At 43.9% G+C, this 15,775-nt stretch overlaps 1 protein-coding gene and 1 long non-coding RNA gene across 2 annotated transcripts; both read left to right on the top strand.

Moving 5' to 3' along the window:
* Nucleotides 1–34: 34 nt before the first annotated feature.
* LOC142924035 (uncharacterized) lies at nucleotides 35–3,801 on the top strand. Its single transcript, XR_012941178.1, has 2 exons — nucleotides 35–2,320; nucleotides 2,447–3,801. It is a non-coding gene; the product is annotated as an uncharacterized LOC142924035 (long non-coding RNA).
* Nucleotides 3,802–12,289: 8,488 nt separating this feature from the next.
* Nucleotides 12,290–13,800, top strand: LOC116952650 (uncharacterized). The gene has a single exon (XM_032972247.2). The coding sequence runs from the start codon at nucleotides 12,446–12,448 to the stop codon at nucleotides 13,406–13,408; it is 963 nt and encodes a 320-aa protein (XP_032828138.1). The 5' UTR covers nucleotides 12,290–12,445; the 3' UTR covers nucleotides 13,409–13,800.
* The last annotated feature ends 1,975 nt before the right edge of the window (nucleotides 13,801–15,775 follow it).

Below are 15,775 nucleotides of genomic sequence, written 5' to 3'. Positions count from 1 at the left end.
CCTGTCATCCAGCATTGTGGAGGAAAAGGTTGGTGGGCCGCACAGATGCTGTGCAATGCCCTTTCCGTGTGCATCAAGGTGCCATGCCACGGTTCGCCAGGAGAATGCAGTACAGCAAAAAAAAAATGTGAACGCCATACTCTCTGGTTCTTTCGGTAAAGTCACGTGGATAGAACAAATAATAAAAGAAAACACGACGGATCTCTGCAGTCACGAAAGCTTCAAATCAAGATTGTAAACTCTGTCTGTAATGGGATAGAGTGTTTCCCCCTCGCCTGCGTGGGTTCTCTCGGGTTGCTCTGGTTTTTTCTCCCACATGTAAACATTCACTAATTTGCCGATCACATCTTACTATATATAGAGGGCCGTAGAACTTGGGAAATTATTAGTGCCGGCTCACCGAGTGGCTGTCTAGCTGCTTGTGTGTGGTTCCTCATGCCCCTGTGTCGTGATCTCTGTCTCCGAGAGTCAATGAACACGTTATAAGTTGCAATTATTATTCGGAGTAGGGTTTTGATGTTTCTATTTACAGGCCAAATGGTAAACTCCTTTAGAGAAACCATCACTTAAATTGACAAAAAAACTAAACACATTCGTCAATAATAGTACCTTGAAAGAATACATATATAATAGGCAACGTTTTGGATAATGGCCTTTCTCATAGTAAATAAGGAAATGGATAGTGTTGTTTGTCTAGAAGCCGATAGTGTTGAATGGACAATTGTTTAATGGTGTTACATGCTATTAATTGTTGGTATAACAAATGTAAATACACACTGTGTATTTCCTAGCTGAATCTGTTTGTCAATCTAAAAATGGGCATTTTGCAACTTTCATTGGTCTTCATTTTGTCGTAGTAATGTATTTTTTTGGTAACAAAAATATGTAAATGTACTCTTCCATTTGCGGTATTCATTTATCCAGCATATGGCAGCAGTGCCTGTTTTGTTACATCCACCATTCAAAGCCATAGTGTTGCTAAAAGCTGAGAAAGACAAAGTACAACGTGTTTAGGATGTTAAAATTTACTTGGAAAGAACTCAAGGGTATTCTACTTTTGAAATCGCAGCATCAGCACCCATTCCAAGTCATGCTGCTTTTCCCACTTGTTAACTATTGCACTTATTCGTACTGAAGAGCGCTCAACTGAAAATGCACGATGAATGGCTTATGTATGTAATATGAACATAACTTTAAGTGTTTGAAGTCTATGGGCATTAAATCATCAGGCAGAGTGCCCCTTTTGTGGCTCATATATTGTAAGCATGATGGGCGAGTGCATTCGATGTTATAGCCTAAAAGCTACTCCCCTTGTTTAATCAGCAGGTCTAGTGCTGTACCTAATTTACAATGTACTTATATTTACACAGTGAATGCATAACTCCATTACTTAATAATGATAATACTGGTAGCCATTGGAATCAACTGGAAAATCATTGCCTCAGCGTTTCCACCATAATTCCTTTTACACGCCTTGCATTCGAAATTAAAATAAACTGGGCTCACAGACGTTTTGGTGATGTTATTGGATGGAAGCAGGAAGCCTATTTGCGTAAAAAAAAAACTAATTTCTAGTACTTAAGCAATCAGCAGACTTAATAGATATTTTCTCTTCAGAAAGCTATGTTAATTAATTCATAACACGTTGTGTAATGATCCATGTGGCACACCACACTAAAGAATCTCAAACAGTGGTAATGGGCTATATTTAACTCAAACCAACACAGATCACTCGAAAAAGTAAAGTGGAAAAGCAATAGCCTCGTATGCATAGGTGGCAAATATTTGACATTGCTTTCTGACTGTAAGCTCACGTGAGAGCGCCTCAAAACATATTCATGAAAATGAAATTGTAATTGTGCAATATGGCGTTTTAGCCTGTTCTTCATTTTCAGGACAATATGTTATGAAAATGTAACTCGTGTAGAGTATCTGCTCGCCCTTTGTAAGGTGTCTGAAACCTTGTGCAGGTTTACTCATCCGATGCCTGCGAGATTGATTACACATTGCAGAAGTCACTTGTGGTGACGCCTTTACAAATATGGCCAATGTGGCAGAGAATTACGTGCTGTGGTTAACCATTATATTGCAGAACTAACCTTTGCTTTTTGTTTTAGAGTTTTCACGACCATGCAAAACATTATTTGCCCATTGCGAAAGCTGTGCACATTACAGGACGAAATTATAACGAACCAAATCTGTTCACTATGTGTTACACTGCTGCATAATTAAACAATCTGTTCAAATACATCATGGGACCTCCTTTGCCAGTGTCAAACATATAAGAATAGGTTTTCCCTTTTTCCTGGCAACAAAACAGGTGTTAAGATTTCGATTTAAAGCTTTCGTGACTGCAATGAGAATATTATTATTGTGTTATTTTATTTTATCAATTTATTATTTTATTCTCATTCTACGTGACTTTACCGAAAGAACCAAAGAAGAGGTGTTAAGATGTTAAAACACCAAACTGAAACCTTTTGCAATGAATCATGTCTGCATTAACCACAGACACTTGTGGTAAAAATACAAACAAAAAACATGCTCTGACAGTTTCGATTTAAAGCTTTCGTGACTGCAGGGATTCATATTCTTGGTTCTTTCGGTAAAGTCACGTAGAAGGGAAATAATACAATATTGTTTTCTTTTTTCTTTTATTGTTTCCCTTCTACGTGACTTTACCGAAAGAACCAAGAATATGCTCTGCCAGTATATGCATTGTCTTTGAAACTGATTGAACCACACCGAAGTCCACACCGAAGTTAAAAAATTGGCAGCGATAAACCCTGAATGAAATGAAAGGAGGAAGTCAATTAATTCTGGGTTTACTACTACGGCTCAGTTGAAATATATTTTATACATTCCCTGCCCCTTGTAGCAGAATTAACTTGTCGTGACTCATCCCACCTAAGTCATCAGCTCTGTAGACAAAATTTACTCTTCCAGTCTCTCTTTATGGTGACCACAGCATGCAGGGGCTATTGTTACAGATATCGGGTTTTTTATTACTCATCTTCACGTTGATCAACTTATATGATGAGATGAAGGTTCAAAGAAGTTGATAATTGAGGTGATAATTATCATCAACGACGGTTCTAGTTTGCTCTTATTTGGAGTTCAACTCTGCGATTCCAGTCTTTCGTGTGTGTCTTTCAACTGTTAGGTCTGTTGGTCATTACCAGATATCCTTGTCTCACAAATCAGACGAGGAGCGATATCCGCCTAATCAGGGTCTATTAAGAAAACATTAGCTACATTAGCAACCAGATGTTTCAATATGAGTTGGGGATTTTTTTTTCACCTTAGTCTGTAAATACTTTTAATAAAATTCTAGGTTTGCATGTCCTGGAATTTAACAAATCAGGATTTCTATTTTTGTGATGTAATGAACAATGAATATATTTGTCTTTCATATGATACAGGTTTGCACACTCCAGCAGTTTTCATGATGACGACATTATGAAAAGTTTTACTCTTAGGTTAAAGGTGCTACTCATCATCCGTCGCTTGTCCCTGGCTGGCACGTAGCGGTCCCTGGGACACTCCGCTAAGTGACCCAATGCTGGGCACACCACCACGCAATCCAAGACCACGGTATTTAACGTCAACCTCAACAGGATTCTTCTTCTTCTTCTATATGACTGACGTAGATGCAGAGCAACGACTACAATTTCTCATTCAGGTGGTCAAGCCAGATAACCGCGTCACGAGCAGCGGAGTGGTATCGCTGTGATGTCTCCTTGGAATTTGTGGATAGGGCATTGCGTCATTATATGTGCAATAAAACACTTCGATGACGAACGTTGACTTGTGTCTTTATTTATATCTGTGTCGGCTGAACAGCTCCACGCTCCTCCATTCGGATATTAACGGTTCCGTTCTTCTCTGCGCGGCGTGTGTTCACTCACGCTCCCCGCTCCCGCGCACCACTGGCGTTCCGGAGGCGCGCCACGTGGTCCCGCTTCCAGACTTCCTACACCGACCTCGGGCCTCTTCCTGCTTCCCCTTATATCCCTCTCACGCGGAGCCAAACCCCGCCTCTAGCCACGTCCCTTCTAGAACCTTCCCGATGGTTCCCCGCGAGCACCCTTGAGCTCCGCCCCTGATCTTCGGCCCAGATGATCCCAACTTAACTTGATTGGCTTATGGCTGATACAGCGGAGCCGATCCAGGCGATCGGCGACCGTCGGTGTACTCTCTTATTTCATCTGTTGTACGGTCTGTTTTGGATGACCGCAGTCGCACATTGGAGAGTTTTGAACGTTTTATTTGTGCACAAAACCATGGCATCAGCCATGGGTTTGTGTGGAATTTTTAGCCACAGATTTCGATGCAGAAGATTGTTCTGTTTCCCTTGTCAGCATGGATTTATTTTAGCATATGCCGTTGTAAAAAATGTCACAGATAATGATCATATTTATTATAGTCACATCACAAGTGTATCTCAGTTCCTTCTTTTTAATCTGTACAGTATTTAATTATCTATAAATATGAATCCAAAACTAAAGATAGCTGAAACCGTTAGACCTTTCACCCCCTTCAGTGTCTCACTGGCCATAATTGTTGTTGTATTGTTGGCTTCAGATGCGGTTTATGGTGGAACCTGAGCTTCGTGGAAGATCAAACCCGGGGATCTTCTGCGTTGGGTCTTTCGCAAGGGTGTTCGTGAGTTATTTTGAACTCCTTTAAGCTCAAGAGTGGTGCGCGTCCACGTCAACTGCCCTCCTGCCCCCGAGGGTCGACTCCAGTCCCGCGGTGCCGCTTCCGCCGTCGTTAACGGGGCATGGTGCACAGGGGCTCTCGCGTGATCTCTGAGCCGTGCCGCAGTACGGGGAGGATGTAACATCACGGTGGAGGCAGATCTTTGTTACCTGGTTAGACTCGTGTACAGGTCGCTGCCGTGCGTTGTTGACCGATCGTCGCGTTGCTATCGATGTTTATGTTTCTCCAAACTCAATGCGACTTAGTTGTTTGCAGAATGCAGGGCCAAGTATAGCGCTTCTTCATGCGTCCAAACAATATTTTCCGGAACATTAGTTTGTAAATACAGTAATAACAAAGCAATTAGTGTGTTGAATCAAATATGTCTGGAGGCTCTTTTAAATATGGTATGTTTGTAAAAAAAAAAAATCGTTGATAAATCACGACCATTACCGTGACTAGAAAGCTTTAGAAAAATATGTTATATATATATTACAGCTGAACTATATAGCTCATTTTCAGAAGCGACCTGGCCACAAATGATTGCTCAACGAAGTGGCTTATCACGTGGCAACGCATAGCAGCCACATACTCTAAACGCGTTGTTGATTCTAAATGTGGAGTGAAAAAACCAAATGTTGACAAGCAAACAGCCACGATGCCATTTGAGGGGTAGAGATCGAGAAAACAAATTGGTGTCAGCCACTTCTGAAACAAAGGCAGGCTGGTGAAGTTCAGCTCCATTACACCGTCGTTGCTGGTAATTATCACCTCATAATTAACATCAACGACGGTTCTAGTTTGCTCTTATTGGAGTTCAACTCTGCGATTCCAGTCTTTCGTGTGTGTGTGTGTCTTTCAACTGTTAGGTCTGCTACGGTCATTGCCAGATCTGCTTGTCTCACAAATCAGACGAGGAGCGATATCCGCCTAATCAGGGTCTATTGGGAAAATAATGTTGTGCACTGATTCTAGTAATTATTGACAGTGATAATTAACGTTTTCCTGAAATTGACGTTGTGAACAGAGTTTCCAGCTGTAATAACTTAATTATCATCCCGAGAAGGGGCATTGCACTATTCATTCCTTTACAGGTGATCGATTAGTCCGATGCAGTTGAGATGTTGATCGTGATACTAATGTAGTAGTCTTGTATGGACACAGAGTCGTCGTAGGAGGCAACACGTGTATTCTATAATTATAACAGTAACACAACTAGGTCCCTAACACGAAGGGGTAATGGCCCCTTCCACCCACAACCTAGGGAGGTACAGCCTAACGTACCCCAGCCACTGGGCTAGCTGCTCCTATAGCCCTCCGGCTAGCTGGACCAAGGGGAGGCTGATTGACCCACCGCTGGCTCGGTGGGTCCCCGACCACTGGGCCATCCAAACCCGGCCCTTAGAAGGACGTCGGGCTGAGGGATCCTCAGGGTCCGAGCCTCCCGACCACTGGCACCGCACTGAGCCCCGGCCCTTAGAAGGACGTCGGGGCTTGGGGTCCAGGGTCTTGTCTCCAGGTGGCTTCTTGACTTCGGCTTGAGGCGAACTTCCCTCTGCTCTCAGGATCCCGCCTTTTATACAATTCCCCACCGAGGGGCAGGGTTCTGTGGGATCACACACACCCCACAGCCCCCTCCCCTCAGGATGGGTCCCGGTCAAGGGTAACACAACCACCCCGCACCGGTAAGTACTGTTTGGCGTGTGCGTGTTCCAGCATAACCACCACAGTAAGTGCAACATTGTGTGGTGGCAAAAGTATAATAAGAAATGTGTGGCAATCTTAAGCTGACACCAATTTGTAAATGCTAGACAGAAGCAAACATACTTTATACAGGGCCTTCATCTTTGACAACTACTACGAGAGCCAGTTGCAGAAATCCGGGATAGTTTTCTTGTTTCACGTGTACTTGTAACAAGGTGGCCTTTTGTTTTGTTCGATCCACGAAGTAACCTTTTTCTTAACTTTAATTAAGCAATTGTTTGAAGTTGATTGTGACACGTCATAGAATCACACCGTGGTGGAGGAGAGAAAAATCGTTAAATGCCGCCTACATTGTGCTGTTTATAAGGCGTATAACAATGAAAATGATTTATTTATTAACATCAACACTCTCGCCAAACACACTGCCTTAATAGAAAAAATATAATCGCGGACGTTTCAAGCAATAGCCCTTCTTTGTGGCACATGACATTTTTTGCTTGCATGTGATGAAATGAAGGTGAAAGGAAAATCAAGTTAATTCTGAAAAAGGCTTCAAAATAGTTCTGGGCAATGACCCTTCTTCATCACGGATGAGCCATGAAAAAAGGGGCATTGTTGACGAGTGTGTTGAGGTTTGTTTTGTTATTTGTGCGTGTGCACCACTGCCAATGCACCACCCCCAGATCATTTATTGATTCAAATCGATTGTTTATTCTCATGACCAGGGGCGGAGCCAGGATTTTGACTTTGGGGGGCTGAATTCAATATTTTGAGATATCCAGTGTGTTTATGTTTTCCAATGGGCGCCACAAATGTATAAAACAAATTTTATTGGATTTGAACACGGAGTTTATTAATAGGTCGGAGCCGCTGATGTGGCTAATAAGTTCGATAAGTTCGAAAGGCTGCCGCTCAAGCAACCTGCAGGGCAGCAAAAGGTGGCAGCCTGCAGCATTTTGCAGCAGCCGGATATCCGGTTATCCCGATTACCGACTTTCCCAAAATTTCAGGGGGGGCAGATCCCCCCCCAGCCCCCCCCCCCCTGTGGCTCCGCCCCTGCTCATGACTTGCATTGAATCATGCAAATCGCTTACCGTGCTTACAAAGAATGCCAATTATATGCAAAAAAATATGGAATTTCATTTCAGTTAAACGAGGAAAAAATATATAAATACAAATGTGGCAGTAAAAATAAGGCAAAAATAAAATTATTCTGAAACTGAATCACAATCCATAAATAGTAACAATTGTTGGAGGGGAGAATGGTAACATCTATAGTTTTTCAGTAAGTACCAATGCATTTGAATTAATTACCGAATTAATATAATTTTGTTCACAATAAACAATGCATGCAATAATGGATTATTTACGATTCATGGAAATGGTCATCGCGACGCATGGTTTATCCACTGCTGGATGAAGGCCCTCCCTCCGCAACGTCACCACCCCTCACCATCAAGTGATGCTGCAATGATCCCCCGATCCTGCTTACGAGCTGATGTTACCGTATTCCCCAAATACTGGATTGGAGAAATAAAGGCGTAAACATAAACGTATTAAGACCTGTATGGAATGCATATGCTGTTACACAGTACAAACAAAACACGGATAAGCAATACAAACGAAACTGTGAAAATGACACGCAAAATAATTGAATAGCAATAATAGAATTACGACAATCCATTTGCTAGGACGGTGAACCACTGTTTATTAGACCACTGTTTATCGAAAGTTAGATGTGTCTAGCTAAAGACTATTTTTTATTCTGCCAGGTAAGGCCCACTTATCTATATAACTCATTATCAGAAGCGATCTGCCCACAAATGGTAGCTCAACGAAGTGGCTTATGTGAAAATGTACGTATAGCGGACAAATAATCTAAACGCATGTTTTCTAAATGTGGAGAGAAACACCGGAGGACCCGGAGAAAAATCCACGCGACCACGAGGAGAAGACGCAAACTTCAAATATACAACAGGCGTTGGGGTCGGGATCGGACCCACGACCTCCTGTATACCAGGCGAGGTAGTTAACATCTCGTCACCATGGCCCCGAGTTACATTTCTGCAGAAGACAATAATCAGGGATTCGTTTCCATTTCTGGTGGCATATTTTCTCGGGGGCGACCCAAGCCCCATCGCTCTGGACCCAACCCACCGCCCGACAGCAGGGCCATGCTTTCCGGAGCTGAGGCCCCAGCGGCTCCAGCGGCCGACATTAATCCCTCGGTGTAACGGTGCATCGGGTAGTCGATTGGCATTGATGGCGAAACTCGCAATGCGTGCAAAGAATCGCGGGCGTGGCAAATATGAACGTTTTAGGTTTGTGCGTTGTAACTGGGTTCACGTGACCCACGCAGCCACTCGTGGCCGCTACATTTATCCCCGTGAAGAGGGGCCATTGCCCGAAACGTCACCGACGATTTACATCAAATGTTTGCGGCAGTGCTGTTCGCGAGTGTTTTGAGTTTTTATTTTTTTTACTATAAATGGTTCAGTGTAAGCATTGCGGATTGTAAAGATAGCATAAAAATAAGACTAAAAGCCATGCATATGTCGAGTTAACTGCGGTTGAAGAACTCACATATTAGTTATCTGCATTCGTACTAGAAGCGTAATAAGCAAAGCAACGCAAATGCGAAACAGTAAGAAAATACAATCTTGACTTAAAGCTTTCGTGACTGCAGAAATTAATATTCTTTGGGTCTTTCGATAATGTCACGTAGATAGGTTCAAAGAAAATAACAAAAAAAACTGAAGACGACCGCTTGTGCTGCGATCGAAACGTCGTAGTTTTTTTGTTTGTTGCTATTTTCTTTGAACCTATCTACGTGACTTTACCGAAAGAGCCAAAGGGACAGAAAGAAAATGAATTGATATCGCGATAATCGTGGAATTGAACATCGTATCGTGATATCGTGAAGAACCGCGGCAGCCCTTGTTGAGTGACGGCTGCTTCCGTGCCGCTGTTTTGTTTTGCTGACATCGCGGCAGATGGCGCTGCCTCTTCGCGAGCGCTTCGACATTTTTATCGGCCGATTACGTTCGTCACGCATCGGTTCCTAACCCTTTAATTAAAAGCGCGCACGCTTGATGTGTGCGTGCGTGCGTGTGTGCGCGCGAGCGAGGATTGATGGCTCAGAAATGTAATGAGCGGGGTTTTGTTGTTGTTGTTGTGGTAATATGTATCTTTTTTTGTATCCATAATAGATGGGGGTTTTTTTGTTGGGTTAGATGGCATAAATAAAAAAAAAATGTGTCGTGAAAACCCGCCACCACCCGACACAGCCAAGCAGTAAGGGTTGTCACGTAAAAAGAATATGCCAATTCGTCACTAGTACAGCACACCGGTGTGTTGGAGAGCCAAGCCACAACATTTACAATCCGAGTACGACGTTTCGCCAGTAATTACAACTAGCTTCATCAGGCGACAGCCAGATTAACGTGACAACCCTTACTCGTTGGCTGTGTCGGGTGGTGGCGGGTTTAACGACACAAATTTACGCGATCTAACCCCCCCCCCAAAAAAAAACAACAACTCAATTATGGATGATATTGGTCGCGAAAGCCTACGTATTAAACTGACTAACCATGTATTTTTTTTGTTACACCGAAATTATATATTCGTTATCGATGTGCACCAACCCAACGCCTTATATATATATTTTTTAACAGCACGTGTCTTTTGCAACGTGACTCGCCACCCACTTGTTGCTGCGTCAGACCAGGTTGGAGAACGCGCTGTGTGCCGGAGCAACCGCGTTGATGTCGCCTGTAATTAGTGTGACCTGGGGGGGCGGGGGCAGCAATTAAGTCGGCAGCTCGCGCAGCGCGTAACTGCCGAGTGGATGAAACCCACAAGCAGCGTGTCATTGACGTCGACCTCGTTAGGAATTACATTCTCGTATTTTGCCCACAAACCGCCGAGGTGGGAAGAGGGGTATTTTCCGGAGTTCAGACTCGGACAGCTCTGGATAAAATGAACCCCTTAAACCTAAGTGGGTATGTGGGCTGTTTGCCTTTATTAAAACGCGTGAGAGTCTATTGCGTCAGAGAGACCTGGGTTTATCTGATATAGAGTGACAGTCATTACCATTACTGGTTTTCATTGTCTACTTAAATACAAAGTAGGAATTTCAACTTATTGGAATAATACATTAAAACTTCCCACATTTGGTAGTATACACAATAATACTCTGGTTTTTTCGGTAAAGTCACGTATGTAGAAATTCCGAAAAAATGAGTAATTTATGCAGTCACGAAAGCTTTAATTCTTTATTTACACAATAATACATTATTTTGAGCACTTTATAATTCCACGGTTGGATTAAAGGCTTGCAGCGCCGTGTCTGTTAAGATAATAGTTTGGCCATACTTGGCCACTCCGCTCAGTGCGTGTGGATTGTTGAAACGGGCGGGAGGGGTCGAAGTAGCACCGGTTTGAATATCGCTCACACTGATTGTTTGCCTTTTGCCAGGTTTGTGTGCAGTGCGCTAACCACTGCGCCACCGTTCCGCCACTCCACCCCAAACCCAGTAACGCGACAGCGTCGGAAGCGCGGAGGCTGACGCATGCCATCGCCCGTGGCTGTGATTATCTTTTATTTTATTCAACACCTATAAACCAGCGATTCATACGACCGTTGTGATGTATTGACAGTGGGTGTGCGGCAAGGCCGTAATTATAATATATATTGTATACATACATTCAAATATGTCCAAAATGTCCCCCCTAATATAGTGCTATAAAAATAAATAATTGCTATGCTATGGAAATAAAAACAACAATTTGCTAAACCTTGACCACAATATCTGGACTTCATATAAATCAATGCATAGATTTATGTTTATATGATTGTGGTTATGGTTGTACTTTATTAATCCCTAATCTCTGCCATTACATACAATGAATCAAGAGATGTAAAAAAAGTAAAAACAGAGCAATGTAATACAATACACTATTAGACATTATTGTCAAAAATAAATAAAAAGTCCATCCCATGTGTTAGTGAATTTTTTTTTATATTTTAGACAGGAAATGAGTTTTCAAATATAGATTTTTTTTTTCTGGGTTGGGACCCCCAGATACCCTGGAATATTTGGTCCCCCCCCAATGTTGACTTCATGCCTACGGCCTTGGTGTACGGTAGCTTCAAAGTAAAAAAAAAATGCATACGCACATTTTATTATTAAAAATATAGCAATTTCTGTATTAGTGCATCAAAGAAAATCACCTTTCTGTAAGAAACATTACTGCAATATCATATCGCTGTGTAAAGCATACGTGGCGGAGCGCTGCCGTAGTGGTTAGCGCACTGTGCTATAAATCTGTCTGCCTCGGTTCGATAGCCGTAAACGGATACAATTAGTGGCGAGCGATCTCTGAACAGCTCCGGGGGACCTACCCCTAGCACCTTCCCCCCCCCCACACCCATCACCAACCCTCAATGACCAATGCAGTGAAGTATGGTCAAACAATCACCGTTACCGACACCGCGTGGTGGAGAGAGAGAGACTGCATTCAGCACCTGATAACAAAAGGGGCTAGAAATAAGCATTCGCTACAAATATAACCTCAGCAATATTGAACATACCGAAGGAGATATTTAAAAAAAAACCCACCCCCAAGCGATGTATGCCTACACGCATAAAGCAGTGGAGACGAGCCGCGTTCAAACATTTACATTTATCTCGAGCGTTTGCTTTTTTTGTATTTAACCTTTCCCTTTAATGAATGGAACGCCTCCCTTTCAAAGCAAATTGGAGTGGCAGCGCCGTGACGCAAAAGGGGTTCCGTAATTGGAAGGGATGACACCCGACGTCACTGGCAGTCATTGAGCAATAACACCCCCCCCCCACAAACCCCCCCCCCCCCCCGACACGCACTCGAGAGTGACTATAAAAAGCCGAGCTCTCGTGCTCCTTGCACTTCTCTCTCGCGCGCTCCCTCTCTCTCTCTACTGCTGCCGCTCCTCCTCCTCCCCGCGCGCGTGTTCCGCTCCACGCCACAGGCAGAGGTCGAACACGAGCGCACAGTCGGCATGGTGTCACAAGTTTCGCAGCTCTCCCTCCGGGGCAAACTCGATAACATGCTCACCTGGGTGACCATGCGGCCGTGCAGCGAGGCGGGCCCCGAGCCGCCGACGATGGTGCCAACGCGGCCCAAGGACATCTTCAGCATCGTGGTGACGCCGGATCGCATCCCTCGGTTCACCATCCCCACGCTGGACACGTGCCACTCACCGTTCCTCAACACCCGCTGGAGAGATGCGCTGAAGCAGCAGCAGCAGCTGCAGCCGGAGGACGATGGACAACTGGACTGCGAGTCCTGCACTCAGAAACAACAGCAGCAGCAGCAAGGAGAGAGGAGCAGTCCCGAACCGGTGGCCTTTGTGAGCGTGGACCCCGCGAGGAAAGCTCTCAACATCCTCGACTCGGCTTTGTATCGGGAGAGATTGTCCAAGCGAAGCTCCACGGCCACCTGCAGCTCTTACGAGAGCTACTCGGAGAAGCAGAGCGCGAATGACCCTCACCCTGACCCCGCGACCAGAGCGGCGATGTCTCTGCCTCACTTGGCCAAAATCACCACGCCGTACGGATTCCCGGCGCTGGGCGAGAGTCCGAACATCCGTCGCAAAGAGTCGCTCTTCTTCGAGGACGGGAGGCCCTTCCTGCCCTTATCTTCGCTCGTAGGGCGCAGGAAACCGGGCGCACTGCTCTGCAGGAGCCGCTCCACACCCATCGACACTCGTCAACTCCAGAAGCACCTCGGCTCCACGTGCCTCCAGGTGGAGGAGGAGGAGGCCGCCCAGCCCGTCAAGAGAGACTCTGCGGACGCGGACTGCGAAGTCCCCAAAACGCAAAAGAGTAAATTCCGAGCAGTCATCCGCAAACACCTCGGCAACATCAGGCTCATGAAGGCAAGCTGTCAACTGCCCTGCAACTCTGACAAAACCATCGCGCCTGTGGAGAGAGCGCCCAGCCTCCAGCACTTGCGGCAGTGACGCGATAAATGGGTTATATACAATCTCGATGTGAAGTTTATATCCAGAGCGACTAAACATTTTTTTTTGGCCAGAAGCGATTTGAACTGTCACTGGTTATTTACTACTTAAATGCGATGCGGTGAACTTTACAGCCTGTGAATATTTCTTTATGGACTCACTACATCTTGATATGTATATATTTTTTTAAAACACATTCAAACATATGTTGTTGAATGTTTTACATGTTTACTCCCGAACGCTGTTTTTTGTTGAAGACGAACAATGTAAAAATGTACATTACTTTGTGTACGAACGCTGCCCTCTGTGTTGCGTTCATTTGTATGCCTATTCCGTCAAAATACGCAATTACATTCCATGTCACAGAATAAAAAAATAAAACGTACACTATACTCACCGTGAATGTGTTTATGTTTACGCTAAATTCAATACGTTTCTTGGGTGAGAAAACTTATGTTAGACAGTACCGGCAAAATTAATCAAATTAATTGAGAAACCTTATCATGAAACAGAATAGGATCGGTGAAAACATCTACTTGACATCCTTGGATTTAAGAGGCTATGACTCACCTTGCTCGTGTCTTTGTTGAGCTGTATAACATGCTAAAACATTAAAGGGGTATTTACGCTGCTGTGAAAAAAGAGCGCACCACTTCAATGCTGCAGAGGTCCTGCGGCAGTCATGGTGCAGAAACACAAAATGAGTGGAAATGAAGACAGTCGTGGAAAAAAAACATTATGGGGCTTTGTATGATACTCACATGGGCGTTACATTGTATCCTTCTTAGGCTATATATGTATGCCAAATTAAGAAAACGGATATATAAAATGTCCTACATGACTCACACCAACAGAGAAGTACAAAATCGCCCGGTGATGCATCATTTGTCTGAACGTGTCGTTACATATGGACAAAGCGCATAGGCGGAGTTTGACTTTTATATGTGGGGGAGGGGTTCGCTTTGTTCCATACATTAGGAATTGTGGGTGCATATGATTAATTATTTAATAGCTTATTTTAATATTAATTGTAAACTACGGAAAATTAATTAATGAAGGGTGTCCAGTTGGGGAAGGGTTTCCCCCCCCGTGCCCCAAACTCCGCCAATGCCAAAGCGGCATAAACCTTGATCTACCTTACATTACAGCAGTCATTCATATAAACAGCATAGTCTTAACAATTGAAACGAGTGACTACAATATGCGGTTCAACACCGCTACGTGCGACTGGCTGTCTTGTGCCAAAAGGCATGACATTCCCACGATGTGCATGGATGGAATAAACGTCGGTATATAGTAAAATTTCAAACACCACCAGAAACATTTAAATGAAATCAGTGGTGGATTTCGAAAAATGAGTGTGGGGGTAGCACGATCGATACTGGACAAAGGCACAACACCCACACGTGCAGCAATAGCCAACAGCTACACACTTTGTATGCACAGCCATTCACCTCTACTCCACAATATATCTCTGGCTCCCTCTTGCATCCATCCATCTCTCCCAAAATCCCTTCTTCACTCGATCCATTCACACTCATTCACTTTTTTGTTCCATCTTTTGTGAATCGCTCACTCACCCTGCAGTAAGGCCCTTGCCACGATCAGTCTCTCCACGCCACTGTACCTCCTTCACAACTACCCTCGCTCCCACATATTTTAATTCCTTATTAATCCCTGAATAAATACCATCCCCCGTTAAGTTATCTCTCATTCATCTGTGCTTAATGCTCATTCTATGGTGTGATCCCACCTTAACTATCATTCCCCCGCTTATTAGAGGGGCTCTACAGGATGAAAGCCCTATCGCTAGCATTTGTGTGGCAGTACCGTGATCTTGTTATGGTCCTGTGTCTGCTCGCTGTTAACTAAAGTAGGCATCTCTATGCCACTTTCCAATGCCAAATTTACCAACCCAACTCTTGCCTACGTTCGTCTCGCATACCTTTTGTATTGAAGCCTCCCATGACTATGGAGTGGTGTTTGCTGACACTTAGAAATGTGGTCATCTCTTCAGACACATGTATTTTCTTTTATTACCTTCAATTTAGGGTAATTTGAGGCTCAAAATAAGTTGGGCAACTCGATCTGAAGTACGGTACTTTTTAATTTCTCATACTCCATACTTCATTCTTACTGATTCCCTGTTCAGCTTTTCTCCTCAGCTGCAGCCCATTTTGATTCACTCGACAGTCCTCGTGTTGTATGTAGCGATGGTGAAAACCAGACGACGTCCCGTGTGTACCCAATGGTTGTGTTAATGCCACTGAAATGATGTTGTGTAAAGATCATCGACCAGCCCAAGAAATGCCGTTTTGGTGGAATAGCTATAGTGCGATAAAAAGCTGATTGAAGTGAACAAATGTT

This window comes from Petromyzon marinus, chromosome 1 (genome assembly GCF_048934315.1).
Source record: "Petromyzon marinus isolate PM22_M1 ecotype Great Lakes invasive population chromosome 1, UKy_Petmar_22M1.pri1.0, whole genome shotgun sequence".
NCBI lineage: Eukaryota > Metazoa > Chordata > Hyperoartia > Petromyzontiformes > Petromyzontidae > Petromyzon > Petromyzon marinus.
Note: the sequence above shows the minus strand (reverse complement) of the source record. Positions and strands in the feature narration are given on the sequence as shown.